The sequence below is a fragment of the Nanorana parkeri genome, unplaced genomic scaffold (genome assembly GCF_000935625.1).
Source record: "Nanorana parkeri isolate BGI_ZX_2015 unplaced genomic scaffold, ASM93562v1 scaffold1313, whole genome shotgun sequence".
NCBI classification, from domain to species: Eukaryota; Metazoa; Chordata; class Amphibia; order Anura; family Dicroglossidae; genus Nanorana; species Nanorana parkeri.
In genome coordinates this window covers 332,796-355,888 of record NW_017307581.1, presented here as the reverse complement: position 1 = coordinate 355,888, position 23,093 = coordinate 332,796, and the positions used below count along the sequence as shown (strand labels likewise).

Sequence of the window (23,093 nt, the reverse complement as noted above, 5' to 3'; positions counted from 1 at the left end):
AGTAGAGCAGCGGCGTGCGCGGCTTCAGCGTCCTGTGCGGTGGGCGTGGCTTACGCGGCCTGTGCCGTGGGCACGGCGGCCGCAGCGGGAGCATCGTGTGACGTGTGGCTCAGGCCGCATGTGGAGCCCGGAACAGCCCCAAACAGGCAAATCAATCGATAGCCGACGAATCGACGATCGAAAACGTTGCCAACGTTTTCAATCGTCGATTTTAATCGACTAAATCGATTAACTGTTGCAGCTCTACCTAAGTCCCAATTCATACCTACAGTAGGTGTTTTGCAGCTCAAAGCTCGGTGCTACAAAATGGTAAACACCAGGAATCCCATTGTTTCCTATGGCCTCTATTTACACTTGCGCCTTCTGTTGCCTTCAGCAACACGCCTGTCACTGGTTAAAGTGCATAAGCTACTTTTCAGCAGATTTCTGCGCTTTTGGCCCCATAGACTTCAATGAAAACACCTGTACATGTGCCGTGCAAGCGGTTTCCTACTTTGTTTCTGCATTTTGTTCCACAAGCACAATCTACCAGCTGAAACCGCATGTAAAAACACTTTTGAAAACGCCTCAAAACACTTGACAAACGCATGGAAAAACACACAAATATGCTAGTGAAACGCAGGAAAATGCTGTTGTCCAGGTATGAATGGAGGATAAAGCAGAGCTAAACCTAAAATATACACAGTTGTAATTAGGTAGAGTTTGATGGCAGAAGACACTTTGTATGAGTTTTTCTGCCAAAATAAATGCTTTCCTGCTAGCAGTATGTTTAGAAATGTACAATGACTGCAGGTGCCAGGACAATGTAACTCCTGCTGACATTTATTTACTATTGGTATTTATATAACGTAGACAATTAACATACTGCACATTTACATCAGTCCCAGACCTCAAGGAGCTTACAATCTAGAGGTGCCCACATACCTTGCAATAATCGCGGGAAATCCCGCGATCGTACGATTATCGCAAGGTGTGTGGAAGGCATGCGACCGTTTCTACTGTGCGGTCGCACAACTTTTATCTTAGGAACGTGTTCGAAAACCGCTGAGAAACGTACGATTGTCGGCGGGTGTGTGGCATGTTCGTAAGATAAATGCCGCACGGGCCGGTGTGCGCAAGCGCACACTGCCCGTTCAGCATTGAGGTCATCGGAAGCCTGCCCCTCAGCAGGGCGGGCTTGCGATTATCGCAAGTACGATCTGCCTGTCCAAGATGGGCAGATTGTATGTCTTTTTTAGGGATGCACCGATACCGATACCAGTATCGGTGCCGATACCGAGTATTTGGGTGAGTACTCGTACTCGCCCAAATGCTCCAGTACCTAGCATGAGTACTTCCTGTATCAGGAAGCCGGGCGCCGTGTAATGACGCAGCGCCGGCATTCTGATTGGCCGGCATTATGCTCCCTCATCATCTCATGAATCATAATATTAAGTAACTGACCTTAAATCATTAGTTTGTATTGCTTTAGAAAAAATGTGACCTGTCCCTTTAACAAAAAGTATCGGTAATTGGTATCGTACTCGGTCGTAAAAAAGTGGTATCGGTGCATCCCTAGTCTTTTTAATTACCTACAACCATCGCAAGGTCTGTGGCCAGCTTAAGGGACCTATCTCACATGCATACATACAGGGCCAATCAACCTTCCAGCATGTCTTAGGAGTGTGGGAGGAAACCCACACAAGCACAGGGACAACATGCAAACTCCTTGCAGACAGTGTCCTGACCAGGCTTTGAACTGGGGACTCTCAGGGCTGCACGGCAGAGGGCTCAGCTCACCACTACACCACTGTGCTGTCCATACATGGGAGTTATGTTGTCAATGGCCACCAAATGGAGGAAGAAAATAGATGCCAGAACCTAAAGTAAAAGCAGAGAAGACATTAGGGGCATTGAGGGAGAATTGAGGGGAAACGTGGAGTGGACCTTCCATTGCTGGAGCACCGCAGATAAGGGGTAGGTTTCCCATAATGTGCATGTATGCTGGGGAAGAACTGGCCGACATTCGCTCTGTCAATGGCCAGCTTTAGGGTCTGTTTAGCTCTCTTTTACAGAACAGTAAGGTCATGATTTTTTCTTCCTCTAGTATATTTCTGTTTGACCTGACAGAGGAAATTCTGTCTCTGGCTAACTCAGCAAGTGAAGTTCTCCATACTTTTCCAGCTTCCCCCTTCCCAGCTCTCATCTAGCCTTTTGGACAAAACCTCCTTGGATGAAAGCCAGAACGGCTGATGCATGACTGGGTGGCTAACATAAAGGTATGCTTGCAAGGATGACTGAAAATCAATTTCTTAATATATAATCTGACTGATAAACACTATTAATCACAATTGACACCTTCTTATAGTACTAGATTTAAAATGCTGCCCAAGTTTTCCTTCACCTTCTAGTCTATTACTAATTATATAAATGCTGCGCCACATCAGAGCTTATCTGGGACAATCCTGGAATGTTAAATTGTCTGCTATCACACTGCTGTATAAATAATGGCGACGTTGTATGCAGTGGTGTCCATTACTGTACAGTGTTTGTATTGTACCAATATAACTGTACACAGGAATGCTAATGGGTCTCTGCATGCTTCTTCGCAGTGTACTCTGACCGGTCAGCACTTAATAACTGCTCATGTATTGCATATTATTTCCGTGGTTCACTTATATAACCTTGTGCCTGCTGCTCTTATTTTCACACATGAATGCACAGTTATATGTCATCCAGTGTTCGCATTACTTGTTTGCATAAGCTACACTAACATCATAAAAAAGAGCATGGGGTAACCATGATACATTTCTCTAACATCTTCTTCTGTCAAAACTGAAGCAGACAAAATCTGGAGCAGTTGCCCGTAGTAACCAATCAGCATCTCTTTCATTTTCAAATCTTAACTGAACAAACTGAAGAAGAGAGAAGCTGATCGATGTTTTAAAGTAATCCCGCCCAGTTTTTCAGTGGTGGAATGTGCACCGGCGGTATTTACGCCCCTGCGTACGTGGCTGATTTGTTGGAAGAGGGCAGGGGGCGGTGGCAGACACCAGACCTTACTATCAGAGACTCTGTCCAACATCCCGCCTAGCTAACTGACATCACTGGTTGCCAGGAGCTAGACGGGAGCTGGGCGGCACCACACAGGGCATCACAGGTTGCTAAGAGCTCTAAGACAGTGCCAGGCAAATAAACACAAAAGTATCCATTGCAATTAAATACAGTATTAAGTGTTTAGTGTTCAGTACCTCTTAATATATCCGAAAGTCTCAAAAGTGCAGAGAGGTCTAAATACAACTGGTTTTATCACCCTCAGCCAAGGCTGTATTAAACAATTCAATTAGCGGCACTGGATATACCGGCGCTGCTGAACCGCCGGTGATTTGCGTCTTGTACAAAACCAAATACAAAGTGACCACTGCAAAGCAAACAAATAAATATTTGCTTTGCACTGGTCACTTTGTATTTGGATTAGGCATGCTGGCTCCTGAATTCCAGATTCATTTGTGTGTGTCGCCCCCCCTGTACTAAAGGAGAACTCTGGGGTTAAGGCTTTTCCCCATAGTTCTCTGTATAGCAAAGGCACACTGACAGGTCCTCTTTATGGAGATATTAGGGGTCTCTAGGACCCCTAATATCACCTATGGACCCCAAAAGAAGCTGATAAAGCAGAGATCTGCTTTATCCAAGATCCAAGATGGGGCAGCGGATCGCCGCGAACGAGCACATATAGGCGATCGGCGGGCTATGGACCCGCTGATCGCCTATATGTGTGACACCCGGTACCGGGTGTGTGCATTGTCGGGTCTTTTCTGCCCGTGCGTGCCCGCTAGGGGGCGCGCGCGAGCAGAAAAAAATTGCCGTCTGGAGACGGCAACCCGCAGATGCAGCAGTGCCGTCCGTCAGTTTTTCTACTACGGGCGGACGGCAAGAGGTTAATGTAAAAACTCCACAAAATTGCCCATTGGTAAATTAGTAGTAGCAGCAACAATTAGATGACCTATCTAGCCAAAAACCTGTGTGTGAAGATTCAAGAAAAGAAAGAAATATCAGTGTTCAAAGAGAAATATCCCCAGGAGCCATCAGCTGGACGTTGCTAATATAGAGAATGATCAGCCATCCTGTGATATAGATCGAGGGTGACACATGTTATGGAGTCTTATAAGCATACAATATGAGCTCTGAAGGTCTCAGGCAAAGTGTCCTTGTCCATTTCACAAAATGATCCGCGTTTATTCTGTACAGCTCTATTACCCATGTATTTGAATGCTGTAAATATGACCGCACATAAATTCAATATTTATTAGATCTATGAGATTTCATCTGTTAATTTAGCAGAATTCACTATTAACTCTTAGTGCTCATTTACCCTGGAATTTACTAATATATACTGTGTATATACAGGTGAAACTCTAATAATTAGAATATCGTGCAAAGTTCATTTATTTCACTAATGCAACTTAAAAGGTGAAACTAATATATGAGAGAGACTCATTACATGCAAAGCAAGATAGTTCAAGCCGTGATGTCACAATTGTGATGATTATGGCTTACAGCTCATGAAAACCCCAAGAACCCCAAATACACAACCTAGAAAAAGTAGATTATTACATGCAAACAATAAAACAAGGATTGTACATAGAACAATATCGGACCTCTGAAAAGTACAAGCATGCATATGTACTCAGTACTTGGTTTGGGCCCCTTTTGCAGCAATTACTGCAATTACTTTTGCACGATATTCTAATTATTCGAGTTTCACCTGTATATAGATCTATATATATATGTATATATATAGATCTATATATATAGATCTATATATATATACACACACATATATACACTATATTGCCAACAGTATTGGGACGCCTGCCTTTACACCCACATGAACTGAAAATTGAACAAGGGTGAGATGTCTGGACCAAAAAAGTCATACAATGGTTGTATGGCCACCTAAGGCCCCGTTCACACTGAGCGATTTATTGCGTGGTAGTTCCCGCGATATTGCTCTCCAATGCATGGCACCGCGCGAATCGCTCAGTGTGAATGGGGCCTTAAGTGATATTAGGCAACTATAAGGCCCCATTCACACTGAGCGATTCGCAAATCGCGCGGTTGCTGCGCGATATCGCGCAAATGCTTGGATTGAGCAAGCTAGAATCGCGGCAAAATCCGCTCCAAAAAGGGTTCTGCTGTAGCGACGCACGACCCGCGACAGCGACAGACAGAGCCCCATTGCCATGCATTGGAGAGCGATGATATTGCGCGGTAAATAGCCGCGATATCGCTGGAATTACCGCGCGATAAATCGCTCAGTGTGAACGGGGCCTAATGGTGTATCAGTCATCTAACAGTTTAAATGCACTTTAAATGCCCATTCGGTTATTCATTGCAGCGGGGGTGTATTTATGATACATTACGATCTTATATTTATTGTGTTTTATTGGCATCTTGCAGGGTTAAGAGATTTCTATAGAGGTGATGGTGTGTTTTATGTTATTTGATAATAAAATGTTTATGGATATTCATTTGTGTGTTTCGCTCCCAGTGTGTGCATCTCCGAGGGTTTTTTTTTCTTGATTGATTGTTCAGGCTCTGTGCGAGTTGTAACACAAGGAAGTGCATGACCAATGTATTGCTGGGATTTGTAGTGCTCTGTCACTGGTGGTATTACTCTGCATTGTATAATGTATTGCTGGGATTTGTAGTGCTCTGTCACTGGTGGTATTACTCTGCATTGTATAATGTATTGCTGGGATTTGTAGTCCTCTGTCACTGGTGGTATTATTCTGCATTGCTGTATAATGTATTGCTGGGATTTGTAGTCCTCTGCATTGTATAATGTACTGCTGGGATTTGTAGTCCTCTATAGCTGGTGGTGGTATTCTGCATTGTATAATGTATTGCTGGGATTTGTAGTCCTCTATAGCTGGTGGTGGTATTCTGCATTGTATAATGTATTGCTGGGATTTGTAGTCCTCTATAGCTGGTGGTGGTATTCTGCATTGTATAATGTATTGCTGGGAACTAAAATCATTAGTCTGTACTGTTTTAGAAAAACTGTCACATGACACTAAAAAAAGGTAACGTAATTGGTATCGGCGAGTACTTGGTCAGGAAAAAATGGTATCAGTGCATCCCTACCATTCACGGATTGAATTGTCGGCCTGTTTCCGACTGAATCAGCCAAAATTCTAACCATGGGTGGCCCTGCTGGCATCACCCGGCTCTACAAACTTCAACTGAATAATGGAAGGAGCCGGGTGGAAAATTGCCTACTGAACAGTGACTGCAGCCTATGCAGGCAATGTTCGGTTATTCTGACAGCTGCGGGTGGCGGCTGTCAGCACACAATATCCAGCAGGGGAGATTCCTCCATTATTGCTGTTTAACATGGGAATTTGTATTGTTCCGTCTGCTGGGCTGAACAATACAAATCTAACTGTGTATGACCAGCTTCAATCCCGTACCTGCCGCAGAGGAAACTTTATACTCCTTTGCTGTGTTCAGATTGCAGAGATACAAACAATATGGAGTTCTGAGAGGTAAGAAGCTCTGAGGGATTCCACTCTGTACACATGTCACAGGACACCAGATCCTCGGTGGAATTACATGTGAGGGACACACAGCTCAAAAACCTCATATTAAAGAGTTTCAAAGTTACCATGTCGATTACATTATATATACGGTACACTGTGCGTCGAAGTATATGTACCAACTCATATACAGGGATCCCAACCTGAAATACCTCATTTCAGGGAGGTGCCCTCTGTCAACCCCCCTACCTCTGGGGAGGGCAACAACAAGGAAGAGAGCACCCCCCTAAAATGATGGCAGATAGCAAAGAAGCTAATGCTTCCCTTGATATCTGCTGTTTTTTTATTAGTGTACTGACAGCTGCTGCCATCAGGACATAAAAAAAAACACGGCATAGGAACTAATAGCTAGATTGCTATTTCACCTTGCAATAGCCAATAGCAAGCTGGCTATTGCATCCGCCTTCTGCTGCTGTCAGTCAGCAGAGGTGGACCTGATGGAGAACTTCAGGTCCATCTCTGCTGATTGACAGCAGCAGTAGGCGGGTGCAATAGCAGGCTTGCTATTGGCTATTGCAAGGTGAAATAGCCAAAGCAATCTAGCTATGCTTTCCTATGCCATTTTTTTTATGACTGACAGCGGCTGGCGGCCCCGATGTCAGAAGAAAAAAAAAGACAGCACGGAAAGGTGTACTCTGCAGAGAAAACCTTTCCGGGAGAAAATGTTTCTGTCCGGGTGTATCTAATAGCAGGAGACTCCAGGAACATCCGGGAGAGTTGAGATGTCTGCATATACACTATAAACACTGAGCTCTGAGGTATATGTACTGACTTATATCACTGACTTATATACACTGAGTGCTGAGGTATATGTACTGACTTATATTACTGACTTATATACACTGAGTGCTGAGGTATATGTACTGACTTATATTACTGACTTATGTACACTGAGCGCTGAGGTATATGTACTGACTGATATACACTGGGCGCTGAGGAATATGTACTGTCTGATATACACTGATCGCTTAGGCCTATGTACTGACTGATATACACTATATACACTGACTTATATTACTGACTTATATACACTGAGCGCTGAGGTATATGTACTGACTGATATACACTGAGCGCTGAGGTATATGTACTGTCTGATATACACTGAGCGCTGAGGTATATGTACTGTCTGATATACACTAAGCGCTGAGGCCTATGTACTGACTGATATACTCTGAGCGCTGAGGCCTATATGTACTGACTGATAAACACTGAGCGCTGAGGTATATGTACTGACTGATAAACACTGAGCGCTGAGGTATATGTACTGACTGATAAACACTGAGCGCTGAGGTATATGTACTGACTTATATTACTGACTTATATACACTGAGTGCTGAGGTATATGTACTGACTTATATTACTGACTTATATACACTGAGTGCTGAGGTATATGTACTGACTTATATTACTGACTTATATACACTGAGTGCTGAGGTATATGTACTGACTTATATTACTGACTTATATACACTGAGTGCTGAGGTATATGTACTGACTTATATTACTGACTTATATACACTGAGTGCTGAGGTATATGTACTGACTTATATTACTGACTTATATACACTGAGCGCTGAGGTATATGTACTGACTTATATTACTGACTTATATACACTGAGTGCTGAGGTATATGTACTGACTTATATTACTGACTTATATACACTGAGCGCTGAGGTATATGTACTGACTTATATTACTGACTTATGTACACTGAGCGCTGAGGTATATGTACTGACTGATATACACTGGGCGCTGAGGAATATGTACTGTCTGATATACACTGATCGCTTAGGCCTATGTACTGACTGATATACACTATATACACTGACTTATATTACTGACTTATATACACTGAGCGCTGAGGTATATGTACTGACTGATATACACTGAGCGCTGAGGTATATGTACTGTCTGATATACACTGAGCGCTGAGGTATATGTACTGTCTGATATACACTAAGCGCTGAGGCCTATGTACTGACTGATATACTCTGAGCGCTGAGGCCTATATGTACTGACTGATAAACACTGAGCGCTGAGGTATATGTACTGACTGATAAACACTGAGCGCTGAGGTATATGTACTGACTGATATTACTGACTTGTATACACTGAGCACTGAGGTATATGTACTGACTTATATTACTGACTTGTATACACTGAGCCCTGTTCTGATATACACTGATCGCTTAGGCCTATGTACTGACTGATATACACTATATACACTGACTTATATTACTGACTTATATACACTGAGCGCTGAGGTATATGTACTGACTGATATACACTGAGCGCTGAGGTATATGTACTGTCTGATATACACTAAGCGCTGAGGCCTATGTACTGACTGATATACTCTGAGCGCTGAGGCCTATATGTACTGACTGATAAACACTGAGCGCTGAGGTATATGTACTGACTGATAAACACTGAGCGCTGAGGTATATGTACTGACTGATAAACACTGAGCGCTGAGGTATATGTACTGACTTATATTACTGACTTGTATACACTGAGCACTGAGGTATATGTACTGACTTATATTACTGACTTGTATACACTGAGCCCTGAGGTATATGTACTGACTGATATACACTATATACACTGAGCGCTGAGGTATATGTACTGACTTATATACTGACTTACTGTATATACACTGAGCGCTGAGGTAAGTGTACTGATATAAATCGTAAACAAACATAGGGTAAGGCCTAATTTACTATAATGTGAAGGGAACCTGAGTTCAAATTAAACTTTCAGTCATGTGCCAGAGAATGTAACAACATGGGGGGGGGGGGGGGTTCCTAAAAAACTGGAGCAGACAGAATCCGGAAAAGCCCAGGGCAACCAATCAGATTCTCCTTTCTATTTTCATAGCTAAACTGAACATACTAAAAAGAGAAGCTGATTGGCTGCCCTGGGCGTCTGCTCCCGATCCTGTCAGCTCCAGTCTTTATGAATCCCCTCAGTGCATGCTGCGCACACTAAACTTTCAATACAAGTTTCATTTGAAGTCACCAGTAAAAAGAAAAAAAACATTGTGTTACATTTTACAAGTGTGTCCTAAAACAGAAGGTAACATTGTGTACATGAGGAGTTCTGGTATTTGCTGCACTCAGTGGCAGTGAAGTGTCAATATTATGGTGTCACACTCACACAGCCACATGAAGCTCCAGTGTAAATAGTCTCACATTACAGTCACCTCAATGTCAACAACACATAAACTCTGCGCACACTTCCACAGGGTGTCTGCAGTCACCACTGAGGGCCTGAAAATGGTGTGAACCTGGCCCGAGTCGTGTTCTGTCACAATGCCTCAGGATTTTCCTGTCTAAGGTATATGTCAGTGACATGTACATGAAAATCCCTTCAGACCACCTAGAGAACAATAACCGCTGGTGACGCAGCGTGACTTCACACCACGTGTGTTTAATGCACAGTGACACATGTTAAACACACTTGCGTTGATGTGCGTTTTTTTAGCAGCCAGAACCGAAGTACTGTCATCTGTATTTGCGCTGCAGCACCGTGTGATACGTTGTCACGCAATTACAGGGTATGTAAAGGCAGCATGTTCCTATTGGCGCCCATCACACACCAACGCGTATTGTGATCGGCCTGAACTGAGTACGCACATAGGCTCTAAGCCCGTATTCACACCTTCATGTTTCATAAACACAAGACAAATGTGCACAAAAACACATGCTTTGATGCGCGTTTGCAAAAGTGAAGCAAAATGCGACACGCGTTCGCGTTGCCATTCTTTTTTAATGGCACCCCAAACACGTTTTTCCTCCACGTTTGTCACACATTCAGGACCCCACTGAACTCACAAACACGTGCGGCCTGGTGTGTTACCGGAACCCCATGGCGTGAACTGGGCCTAAGGCTGTGCCAAGGCCGCAGATGTCAGCAGACCTGTAGTGCTGTGTGCTGTTGTTGTCAATATTATGTTGTGTCAGCAGTTTTGTAGAGCTGTGGATGTTTTTGTCAGTGTTGTGTTATGTCAGCATTCTTGTAGTTTTGTGGTGAGTGTTTTGTCGTGTTGTGTGTGTGTTGCTGTTGTTGTCAGTGTTATGTTGTCTCAGCAGTCTTGTACTGTTGTGTGTGTTGTTGCTGTCAGTGTAATGTTGTGTCAGCAGTTTTGTAGAGCTGTGTGTTGTTCTTGTCCTCAGTGTTATGTTGTGTCAGAAGTCTTGTAGAGCTGCGTGTGTGTGTTGCCAGTGTTATGTTTTCTCAGCATGTTGTGTTGTGTCAGCAGTCTTGTAGTGCTGTGTTGTTGTCAGTGTTATGTTGTCTCAGCAGTCTTGTAGTGTTGTGTGTGTTGTTGCTGTCAGTGTAATGTTGTGTGAGCAGTTTTGTAGAGCAGTGTGTTGTTCTTGTCCTCAGTGTTATGTTGTGTCAGAAGTCTTGTAGAGCTGCGTGTGTGTGTGTTGCCAGTGTTATGTTTTGTAAGCATGTTGTGTTGTGTCAGCAGTCTTGTAGTGATGTGTGTTGTTGTCAGTGTTGTGTCAGCAGTCTTGTAGTGCTGTGTGTTGTTGTCAGTGTTGTGTCAGCAGTCTTGTAGTGCTGTGTGTTGTTGTCAGTGTTATGTCAGCAGTCTTGTAGTGCTGTGTGTTGTTGTCAGTGTTATGTCAACAGTCTTATGTTGTTATTGTTGTCAGTGTTATGTTGTGTCAGCACATTTGTGGTGAAGTTGCAGCTCCTATTCTTAGCACCCGGTGGCAGTCAGCCTTGTTGATGTCACACACACACACACACACACAGTTGTGGTTGTGCCCTCCTGTCACACGGCGTCACACAGCCATTCCCGGTTACCTTACAGGCGGAGTATACTCCGAGTTTCTCCAGTCTCTTCGCCCGGGGAGCGGAGCGGAGCTGACCCTTCTTAGCAGCGATTCTGAGCGGCGCTGCCCCGGCACCTCCCGGGCTCTCCGCTCCTCTGCCGCCTCCACCGGCCGGAGAACCCTGAGCTGCCACCATGGAGCCTCCCTCTGCCTCCGACATGGCACTGGAGCCTGCCCGGGGAGGAGAATGCCCCCCTCCGGTCTACAGATCCCTGGGCGAGGTGACGAGATCTACAGCCGCTCCCCCAGCAGGGAGGCAGCCGCAGTACATCACCGCCTCCTCCTCCTCCTCCATCCCAATCCTCCCTGCCTGCTGTCCACTTCATCCCTCATCCTCGTCCTGTCCTCCCTGCCTGCTGTCCACTTCATCCCTCGTCCTGTCCTCCCTGCCTGCTGACCACTTCATTCCTCATCATCATCATCGTCGTGTCTTCCCTGCCTGCTGTCCACTTCACCCCTCATCCTGTCCTCCCTGCCTGCTGTCCACTTAATTCCTCATCATCATCATCATCATTGTGTCCTCCCTGCCTGCTGTCCACTTCATCCCTCATCCTGTCCTCCCTGCCTGCTGTCCACTACATTCCTCATCATCATCATCATTGTGTCCTCCCTGTCTGCTGTCCACTTCATCCCTCATCCTTGTCGTGTCCTCCCTGCCTGCTGTCCATTTCATCCCTCATCATCATCATCATCGTGTCCTCCCTGCCTGCTGTCCACTTCATCCCTCGTCCTGTCCTCCCTGCCTGCTGTCCACTTCATCCCTCATCATCATCATCGTGTCTTCCCTGCCTGCTGTCCACTTCATCCCTCATCATCATCATCATCGTCGTGTCCTCCCTGCCTGCTGTCCACTTCATCCCTCATCATCATCATCATCGTGTCCTCCGTGCCTGCTGTCCACTTCATCCCTCATCCTTGTCGTGTCCTCCCTGCCTGCTGTCCACTTCATCCCTCATCCACGTCCTGCCCTCCATGCCTGCTGTCCACTTCATCCCTTATCATCCCTCATCCTTGTCGTGTCCTCCCTGCCTGCTGTCCACTTCATCCCTCATCCACGTCCTGCCCTCCATGCCTGCTGTCCACTTCATCCCTTATCATCCCTCATCCTTGTCGTGTCCTCCCTGCCTGCTGTCCACTTCATTCCTCATCATCATCGTGTCCTCCCTGCCTGCTGTCCACTTCATCCCTCATCCTCGTCCTGTGGGACCTGCCGTCCACTTACCTGGGCTGCTCTGCCCGGTCTTCATGTCTTCTCTGGGCTGCTCTGCCCGGTCTTCATGTCTTCTCTGGGCTGCTCTGCCCGGTCTTCATGTCTTCTCTGGGCTGATCTGCCCGGTCTTCATGTCTTCTCTGGGCTGCTCTGCCTGGTCTTTATTTCTTCTCTGGGCTGCTCTGCCCGGTCTTCATGTCTTCTCTGGGCTGCTCTGCCCGGTCTTCATGTCTTCTCTGGGCTGCTCTGCCCGGTCTTCATGTCTTCTCTGGGCTGCTCTGCCCGGTCTTCATGTCTTCTCTGGGCTGCTCTGCCCGGTCTTCATGTCTTCTCTGGGCTTCTCTGCCTGATCTTCATGTCTTCTCTGGGCTGCTCTGCCTGGTCTTCATGTCAGGACTCAGGAGCAGACCAAGGCTACATTCACTGTAATGAATCACATGTACGCGTCACTTAATACCTCAACTAGGATACCCTTACTTATCAATATTTCACATATCTCTGTATATGTATACACACCAATCAGAAATAATAATATCTAATAAATATTCTCCTGTTCATATTTTACAATTAAAGTAATACTACAGCTGAGCTTTGACTGTGGCTTTATATAGACCCTGCCACCACACCATGAAAAGCATAGACCACATTAATTTCATTTATATATATATATATATGCTAAGGTTCCTGCAGACTCTTACTGCAGCCCCAGGATTTGTAGTTTCAATACAGCAGGAGTGCCAAGGTTGCACACGGTTACCCCTACCCTAGCCCAGCTCTGAACAGCCTGATTTGGTGTACCCAGAAGATTTCAGTCCTAAACACTTCTGGAATCCAGCACAGTGTCCCAAGCCTGGGAGATAGCAGAAGATGAAGAATGCTCTACCCCCTGAGGTCCTGCTGCAGTTCACAGAGGAGGCATCAGGGGTCCTAACCTGTCTATATGCATATATAATCTCCTTTAAGGCCTGTGTCTTTGGGCTTGTGTCGATGGCATTGATTTGACATTAGTTTGAGGCGGTTCTGAGATCATTTAGAATTCACTGACACGTGCACCTCCTACTGACCTGCTTTTGACTTGGTTTAAGTGGGTTTTACATTCTCATAGCCTTGTATGGCAATGCTAAACCCACCTGCTGTGGGTAAAAGCCCATGAAACAGGCCCTTGTAGCAGCGGGCTGTGCTACATGTGGTGAGCAGTAACATCGCTCTAGCGTGGGACACCCAAATAGTGAGGCAGCAATCATTAGGTTGACCACTTACTTCCTGGTTGGTTGTCAGAAGGTAAACACATTTATCACCTGATTTGCCTGTATTGTGCATGTGTGGTGAAGCCCATGGCCAATAAAATTCCACAGGCGAGGCTCCTGTGGCCAAATAACTTAACACATAATAAGAATAACAAAATACATTATTTATATTTATTTTGTGTATTATCATTGTGCGTCAAGTTATGTGGCCGCAGGCGCCTCGCCTGTGAATTTTGTGGACCCACCGGCTTCCCTGCACATGCGCAGTAAAGGCAAATAGCCTGTGAAAATTCTGGACTCGTTCAGCTGTTCTGCGTTCGCGCGTTCAGCCGATGCCGCCTGCAACGGCTGAGACCACGTCACCCGATGTGACGCGGTTCAGATTTCGAACAAAGTCCAGCAATCTGTTGGAACACCGGCTTTTGTAGTGCAAGCACGGGCTGTGAGAAAGCACATGGTTGTAGTCATTGTTCGACTGACAATATTATACCCAGCTCCTTCATCAAAAGTCCATCAAAAAATCGACTTTTGCCACACGGAGCCGGCAATGCCATAAACTCCTCGAGTTTCAGCCGAGTCAGCTTTAATTGTGATGGACAAAAGAACTCTTCTCTCCGTCTGATAACTGCATCTTTTGAGACGGCATAATATTAATAGACGACTGGCGCAACAAGTGAAATCCAATGCTGATCCTGTAAAATAAAATAGAAGCTTTGCATCCTGTGGGAAGAAGCGGGATTACCGTCACTGCCCTATTTTCCCGTGTTGTGAAGCAAGCATTAATAGTGTACATGTCAGTGTGTGTATAATGTGATAACCAGGCTGCGTTTACTATGTCTGTGACTAAGGTGACAGTAACTATAGCAACATGTAAACACCCAGGTACATACACCAAGATAAAGACATCACCTGCGCTGCACCTACACGCTATATCAGTCAAGATAAGAAGCCTTTCTGTACGTTTACAGGTGAGTTTACCTGCATAGTACATCCCCTTAGATAATATATTTACTTCATCAATCACCAGTACTCATGTCTGTCACAATGCAATGTGTATAGTAAGCATGGCAATAGCATCCTTTACTGCAACGTGTCTAAACCTTATTATATTGTAAGGCCTTAGGAATGTTATAGCATACCGTATTTACCAAGTGCCCCCTGATGTGTTCCTATTTACCTGAAATACCACCCACTTTATTGTCTATACCCTCTTAAAGCATATCTAAACCTCTATATGATGTGAACATGTGCCAGTACCAGAGGGAAGGCCTTCCATATGGCATTCATGTGAGGTCACACTGTATACCAAGTATGAGATTATGACTGTGCTACAGCAAAGGTTTCATATACAGTTGGCATTGATTTGAAGTTACATGTGTGTGCATACTCCAAGGCAGGGGTAGGAAACCTCGGCACTCCAACTGTTATGGAACTACAAGACCCATGAGGCATTGCAAGACTATGACAGCCATAGGCAAGATTCAAACAGCCAGAGGCATGATGGCACTTGTAGATGCACCGCAGCTGGAGTGCCAAGGTTGCCTAACCTCCTCTAGGGATATATGACTACACTACAGTCATATATTCATTTTAGATTCAGAGATTCTTTGAGAATGCTTAAAGGTGCCCATACACTGTACGATTATTGTACGAGAATCGCGGGAAATCCCACAATCGTACGATAATCGCAAAGTGTATGGAAGGCGTGCGGCTGTTTTTACTGTACGGTCGCACGTCTTCCGTTGAACAAGCAGGCTGGAAAACACGCTGGGAATCGTACGATTCTCAGCGAGTTAGTGGCCTGCTTGTTCGATAACTGCTGAACGGGCCGGTGTGCACACGCGCACACGCACACTGCCCGTTTGCAGTCATCGGAAGCCCGTCCCTCATTGCAGTCATCGCAAGCCCGCCCCTCAAGGGCTTGCAAGCAGTAGATATATGCAAAAAGTTGTTTTTTTTTTTTTTTTTTAAACGCTTCAAAAGCGGTTTAAACTTACCCCTGTCTTCCCCACGTGCTCCTGTTCCGAAAATCCGAAACTGCTCGGGCGGCCTCAAAGCATCTTGGGGCGGGCGCATGCGCAGTTCAGATTTTCGGCCGGGAGACGAGCAGAGACGCAAGGTAAGTCTATGGACGCGTGCACCCACTTGCAGACACCCTGGGACAGGAAGTGCCAGCAGGGACAGGGGAGTCAGCACTGGGTTGGACACCTGCAGCAGCGCTGGAGAGAAGGCTCAGGACAGGAAAGAAGAAGAAGACCGGATTAAGAGACATCATTTAAGGTAAGTGCTGACATTAACATTGGTAAGTTACTTAAAGATCCACTTTATTGGCAGCTTGAAAGAATCTTGTGAAATTACTTTTACCCATTATTTTTTAAATAATAAATAAAATTCTCAGCAATATAACATCTTTAACATGTTTTCTATTATATATCATTAAATCTCAAATATACATTAGCAATTACATAAAAGATGCACTTAGTAGTCTACTTCTATGGAAGTAAGAACAAATTTGTTTTGTTCTAATGTTTGGGTTTAAATATTGTGCTGCCCCAGTAGCCTGTTTTTTTTTCTTGTTTATTGTATTGGTATGTTCCTCTGTTCTCCCCCCCTGCCTCTTTCTGCTGCTGAGTTGTTAGTTGCACTTTCCAAGCAGAGACAGGGCTTAGGAAAATCATTGCACTGATATGAAGTAGTTACATGGGATTCAACTTCTGTGCCTTAATAAAGCCATAAGCAGAACTGTGGACAGAATTTGTATTAACCTTTACATTGGAGTTGCCCCCGCACTGCAGGGGTCAACTGCTCATTTTTGTCTAGGATAAAAAATGAAGTTATACTCACCCACTCTGAGCTGGCTTGCTCTTAGACCAGTCCCTGAAGCCGCTTCTCTCCCGCTCCGCTGCAGCGGTCTAAAGTCCTGTGAGTCATCATGTCCTATACACAGTGAGGGGGAATTTATCAAAACTGGAGCAGACAGAATCTAGAGCAGTTGTCCATGTCTCTGCATGTCCAGCATCTCTCTTCAGTTTACTCAGGTAAGATTTGAAAATGAGACAGAAAAGCTGATTGGTTGCAGTGCCAATCTGCTCTAGATTTTGCCTGCTCCACTTTTTATAAATTCCCCCCCAGTGTATAAGACGTGTGGACACTAAGGGACCCACCATTGCTGCAGGGAAGGGGGATAGAGGCTCCAGGGACCAGTCTAAGAGCAAGCCAGCTCCATGGTTTGGGTGAGTATAGTCTTATTTTCTAGCACCTAGACAAAAACAAGCACTTAGCCGTTGCAGTGTGGGGGTAGCCCCACTGCAAGCGTTAAAGACAGTTTTGCCCAGAGTTCTGCTTTTAACAAACTTTGTATTAGTTTTATATCAGTCAGAATTCCCAAACTGATTTTATGGATTTGACTTTAGAATGAAGAACTCGGTCTTGCCAACCATCGTAGAAACATTGCACACTGATGTGCAGAATGCAGATGCTATTGAAGACCACAGATCTCATATTAATGATTTACAGTTTACTTGCTGTATATGCCGAGAACTCATCAATCCATGGGACATTTTACGCCACAAACAACACCACAAAGCGCGTTCTTTACTGGGCTATAAAACAGGCGACAATCCATCAGTTCTTCCCAGCCTCATCATCCAAAAAGAACAAAAAATATCTGGTATAGAAGCGTCTTTTGAATACAAACAGAGAGAAATCCAGAAGATCAACCGCTCCTATGAAATGCTAAAAGAAAAATTGCTTTTGTTGACGCCAAATATTAATAGAATGAACATAGCTTCTGAGGCCATCTGTCAAGTTATTAATATGGATATTAACAACGATATAGTAAGATCTATTGCCGCTTGTTCCGAAAGAAATGCATCTTGGCAAAGTGACATGGAAGACTCATTTGTCATTCTTAATAACTATGGGCAAAGGAAAAATACCTGTTTTGTTGGCATTTTTGATGGCTATCATGGAAAATCAGCAGCGTGTACCGCAACAGTAGAGCTTCCCATTTTATTATTAGATCAGATGTCAAGAGTAGATGATTCATATACACTGACTGAAGAGGAGAAGGTCTTTGTTAGTTCTTTTGATTCCGTTTTTAAGGAGGATTACAAGCAAACAGAAGAGAGCTTTACAACAGACAGAAGAGAAGCAAAATATGTCAATATTGAAGGCATACATGTAGCACATGCCAAAGCTTTCTGGCGTATGGATAGAATGTTGCGGTTGGGGAGAGGAGAGAGCTCCAAGTCACGCTGGAGTGGGTGCACTGCTGTCACCTGTCTACTGGATGGGCTCACCAGTGACAAGACAGAAGCCATGCATAAGTCAACACAAGACAGAAGAAGGCTTGGCATAATACATATAGCTAACATTGGTAAGTATGACCTTTAAAGTGGCACTAAACTTAGATGTTAATTCTTGAAAATGCATTCAAGTACCTTACCTTACATAACAAAAAAGTATCTTAAATGTGCATCATGCGACTGCAGATCTGTGCTCTGAATTTGTGCTACTACTGTCCTTCCTTCTGGAGGGTGGCTACTTTTGTTCCCAATGGTCCCTGTGTGGTTTGTAAAGTTGCCACCACTCCAAGCTTGCTCCTGTGATGGACTACAATCTCAAATTTAGCCTACTCATTTGTACTGAAGTTGTAGTCCATCCCGGCAGTGAGCCTGGAGCGGTGACTGTTTTACAACACACACAGGGACCATGGGGAACAAAGGTAGCCACCCTCCAGAAGGGAGGACAGTGTCAGCACCAATTCAGAGATGATTTGAGGATCTACAGCTGAGTGATACACAAATAAATTACATTTATGTTAAAAGATAAGGTACTTGAATGGTTTTCTTTTTAAGATTTAACTTCGGAGTTTAGTGTCACTTTAATCAAAATCCAAGTCTGGGCCAAATGTTTTTGTTTCTGTTTTATATATAGTGGAGAAGATGCAGCTTCTGTAAACATAAAATGACTGTTTGTGCTCCTGTCAGTGCCTCCTTGTTTCCTGTATGGGAGTGAGCAGAATCTCTCCAATAGGGGACAGGCAACAATAACTTGGGGAGTTGGGGAAGGCAACTCTCAAATGTTTTTTTCAAAAATAAATCCAGATCAAACAAATATAAATTGCCCAGCAAACAAATTTTTTGCCCAAGCACTTGTATCCATTGTGTTTCAGAACAGCTTCCTGTGCAGTACAAGATTACAAGGGTCAAATCAGTCTCCAGCAGCTCTATATCTGCAAGCTTGAAGAAGGGAAGAAGGAGAAGGGGCAGCAGGGAGCAGATAGTGGCTTGTCTTGCTGTCCCTGTGTGTTTGTGGAGACACACACAGCTTACCAGCTCACACAAGGGTGACTTCATAGGTCCCTGCAATGGGAAGGAGCCACCCTAAAACAGGATATCAGGGCCAGTGCTCAGGGGACCAGCTATTTCTGCAGGAAGCTAAAACTTTTAAACATTAAGGCCCGGTTCACACCTGGGCGTTTTGTAGTGCGTTCCTACGCTCTGCAAACTGCTCAAACACCGAAATCCCATTATTTCCTATGGGTATGGTTCCCACCTGGGCGTATTACAGGCCGTATGAACGCGCTACAAAACGCCCTACGCCCAAAGAAGTACAGGAGTTTCTTTGGGGCATATTTGCCGCGCGTATACATTGGGATACAGCCAGGTAGCCCTTGGAAACGCGCGTTTGTCGCTGTTTTTTTTTTACCGCGAAACGCTGGAAAAACGCGTGGCACGAAACGCGCGACAAACGTGCATATTCGATACGCCTAGGAGTGAACCCAGCCTAAGAAACAGCATCCATTGTAAGGGATTTAATCAACATTGAAATAGCTTAAAAAGCTTTCGGCTTTAATATCACTTTAAGCTGGCTATACTCTGATCAGATTTTGACCCCTTCCTGCTGACTCGGCCAAAATTCAATCTCAACAAAAATAAATGTTTCCATTTTTGACAAAGGAGCTGGGTGGAAAATTGTTGGCTGAACAGTGACTCTAGTCAATCAGCTGCAGTCAGTGGCAGTGTGTTACTGGCAGAATTACAAGGTGAATATGAAGGGGAAAAAATGGATAAAATAAAACTAATGCAGCCACCACATGTAAGGACTAATAAGCTGAAACATATTACTTTTTTTCATACTTGGGTTTAATTACACTTTAGCAAACTAGCACCGGCGCTGGCAATTCTTATCCTTAGCATGTCATAGCTGAGCAGGTCTGAGCCAGCATGTTCTCACATAATATAGTAGAAGCTTTCCAGATACTGTTTTATGTCATCCGTGTTGTCAGACTGAACATGTTTAAGGTGTCAGACACGGGACTGCATATTAGCTTAATCCCACTGCAAGGAAAGGAGCTAAACTGTTACTTGGTTTTTGAAACATTTCCACAGCTTCTTGTTTTAAAAAACAATGCCTCCAACATGAATGGAGTTCTTTAAAAAGAACGATCTTCCAGTAAGATTTATTTGCATTTAACATCATTTATTCATGTTTGCCTAAAAAAGTCTCCCTTGTGTAGATATCCAAAAGAACTGAGACTGATGCTGGGTGCTGCCATCTTGGATGTGATGTCAGCAGCCCCATCAGACTCAGAGCTGTCACTCAAATTCCACTCTATAATATTCCTCTTCATTCCTCCTCTGGCTGCTACATAAGGTTATGTAGGGTGGAGAGGGGAGCAGGCGAGAAGCTAGGCCAGCTCACACAGAGAAGGGGATTTATCAAAACGGGAGCAGACAAAATCGGGAGCAGTTGTGCATAGTACCCAATCAGTCTCTCTCTTTTATTTTCAAATCTTAACTGAACAAACTGAAGAGAAAAGCTGATTGGTTGCCATGCACAGCTGCTCCAGATTGGTACATTCCCCCCAGAGTATTTAGATATGTCCAGAAGAGGAGAGGGCTATGATGTGCAAGGAGAAAGGAGGCTGTACTAGGCAACTGACTCTCTTGAAGTAGTTATATTTGCTAACAAGCTCAAAGGACATTGCAAGTCAATAAAAACGTAATTTAGGTATGTATGTTCCGTTTATGATTCATTATACTTGACAAGTGACACGTGTTTTAATGTACTTGTAATCTGTTTACAGGAAAAGGAAAGAAATAAAAAATCTTTTGAACGAAAAAAAAAATGTAATTTAGGGAAAGCAAACATGCTGAATGTAAGTAGTTAATGCAGAAGTTTTGGAAGAGTAAAATGTACTCTTTCCAATCGTTTTAGCTGGAGTGTGACACTGCAGCTGTTGCATGTCGGCTTTATAGATCGAAAGCTGAGCGATTGTGAACAGCTGATCGCTCAGCTCATGGCTTCTCCCTGCAGAGAGCGGTGACTGTCAGCCATCGCCCCCCGCAGAGATTCCTATCTCCCCTATCTGTACCTCCAGCTCTCTTTGGAAGACAGACAGGAGAGGAGGCAGGCACAGCTGACTCTGGAGAGGCAGAGCCAGCTGTCAATCAGGCAGCGAGGTGGATCCCTACAATATTGTTGGGATCTTTCCTGGCTGCAGTGCGGCTCTACGATGTCAGCATATAGCTGGCATTCATAGTGCATTTGACAGGAAGTTTAGGTCTCAACAGATTTTTAAAGGAGTTTGGCAAACATTTTACACCCCCAACAAGTATCCCTAAGTTCCTGGACTGTCCGTTAATACTTTTGCATTCAGGACACATATTATACTTCCAGTGATAATATTGACATATATTGCAAGCAACATTCAAGCCACAGCTGGCCAATGGCTTAAATTGCTTCTCATATTCTCCCATCACCCCCACCAAAATTATGAGCATTCCAACCATGTCAGGATTCACCCCGCTGCCTGAGTGACAGCTGGTTCTGCCTCTCTAGAGCCAGAGCCAGCTGTGCCCGCTCCCTCCCCTGTCTGTTTTCTCCAATGAACGCTAAAGAAACAGAGAGAGGAGAGGGGGGAATTCCTGTGGGGACAGTCACCTCTCTCTGCAGGGAGAAGACCTTAAGCTGAGTGATCAGCGGTTCCTGATTGCTTAGCTCTCGATCTATAGAATGGGCATGTGACACCCTGTGACACCATTGTATTGTAGCTGGCAAGTTTTGCTAGCAGCTTGTTCCAAAAAAATGTTCACTTTAGCTCGGCTTTTAGATGAAAGTTTTATACATAACTTAAAAAATGGTCAGCAAATTTTCTGCAGTGTCACACGCTGGTTCTTAGTATTGGGAAGAGTATGTTTTACTCTCCCTATACTTCTCCTTTAGGGCCGGTTCACACCACAAAGAGTGCGTTCCAGAGCGTGCAACCTCTGGAATGCAACCCGGCTGGCTCCCTGCATTCAGGGGCGGGGGTGGAGCTTAATGATGTACATAATTAGCATGGGTGTAAATAATAATAATGTACATAATTACTTGTAATGAAAACTTTTAATTCTTGGATTTTGGGATTTGGATGTAGGTGTTTATAAAAAGTGCAACTTTAAAAAGTCAGTGCAGCATTGTTCTTAGCTCACAGCTGTATTGTAGTTTGCAAGTTTTGCTACCAGCTTGTCCCAAAAAATGTTTCACTTTAGCACGGCTTTAGATTGCGGTTTTATACATAACTTATAAAATGGTCAGCAATGGACCAGCGAAGAAAGAATCTGTAAAGAAAGAATCTGTATGGACTGTATAGGAAATGTTAAGACCGTCTTCTGTATAAATATACACGTTACCAAAATAGAGTATATACTTGCTAATTGAAGACTAGAACTAAATCCGGAAGAGAGAGATGTCCTGGTTTACAGGTTAATGGGTAGTGGATTGAAGACTAATGTATTAAGCAGAGCGTACAAATAATGTGCTGACACAGGTAAAAGATTATTCCATTAACCGGCAATTTTCACAATGAAGAATTTTCGCCGATTTTCATTATGGCTCACTATCTCCTCTGCAGCTCGAGAGACTCTACATTCCATTCTCAGGAAATGCTTTGCTCTTAAACATTTATGAAATGTGTGGAAAAAATAGACAGAAAAATGTTCCCTTATTCCAAGCACTTCCCTTTTCTAAAGCCAGGATGTGCTTGGTAATGTTCTCTGTAAATTGTACTTTTTTTTTTACAAAGTCGCAATTTCCATAGAAATGCAGCTTTAAATAGACCGTCATTTTACTCAAAGTGACTGTGCTCAAAAGAGAAAAGTATTTGAACTAGTCATAGCGGCCAGTACCTACCTTTTTTTTTTTTTTGGAACCGCAAGGCTTT

At 44.2% G+C, this 23,093-nt stretch overlaps 2 protein-coding genes across 6 annotated transcripts in view; one reads left to right on the top strand and one right to left on the bottom strand.

The window, feature by feature from the left end:
* The window catches only part of KAT2B (lysine acetyltransferase 2B), a 76,986-nt gene extending 65,260 nt beyond the window's left edge, over nt 1–11,726 (bottom strand). For all 5 annotated transcript variants that reach the window (XM_018569254.1, XM_018569253.1, XM_018569256.1 and 2 more), the window contains exon 1: nt 11,397–11,726. In XM_018569254.1, the coding sequence (XP_018424756.1) occupies nt 11,397–11,585 (189 nt within the window). In that variant the 5' untranslated portion in view covers nt 11,586–11,726. The remainder of the gene's footprint in view (nt 1–11,396) is intronic.
* Nucleotides 11,727–17,296: 5,570 nt separating this feature from the next.
* Nucleotides 17,297–23,093, top strand: part of PP2D1 (protein phosphatase 2C like domain containing 1) — a 10,322-nt gene continuing 4,525 nt past the window's right edge. Inside the window, exon 1 of the mRNA XM_018569251.1 lies at nt 17,297–18,260. Within this exon, the coding sequence (XP_018424753.1) occupies nt 17,297–18,260 (964 nt within the window). The remainder of the gene's footprint in view (nt 18,261–23,093) is intronic.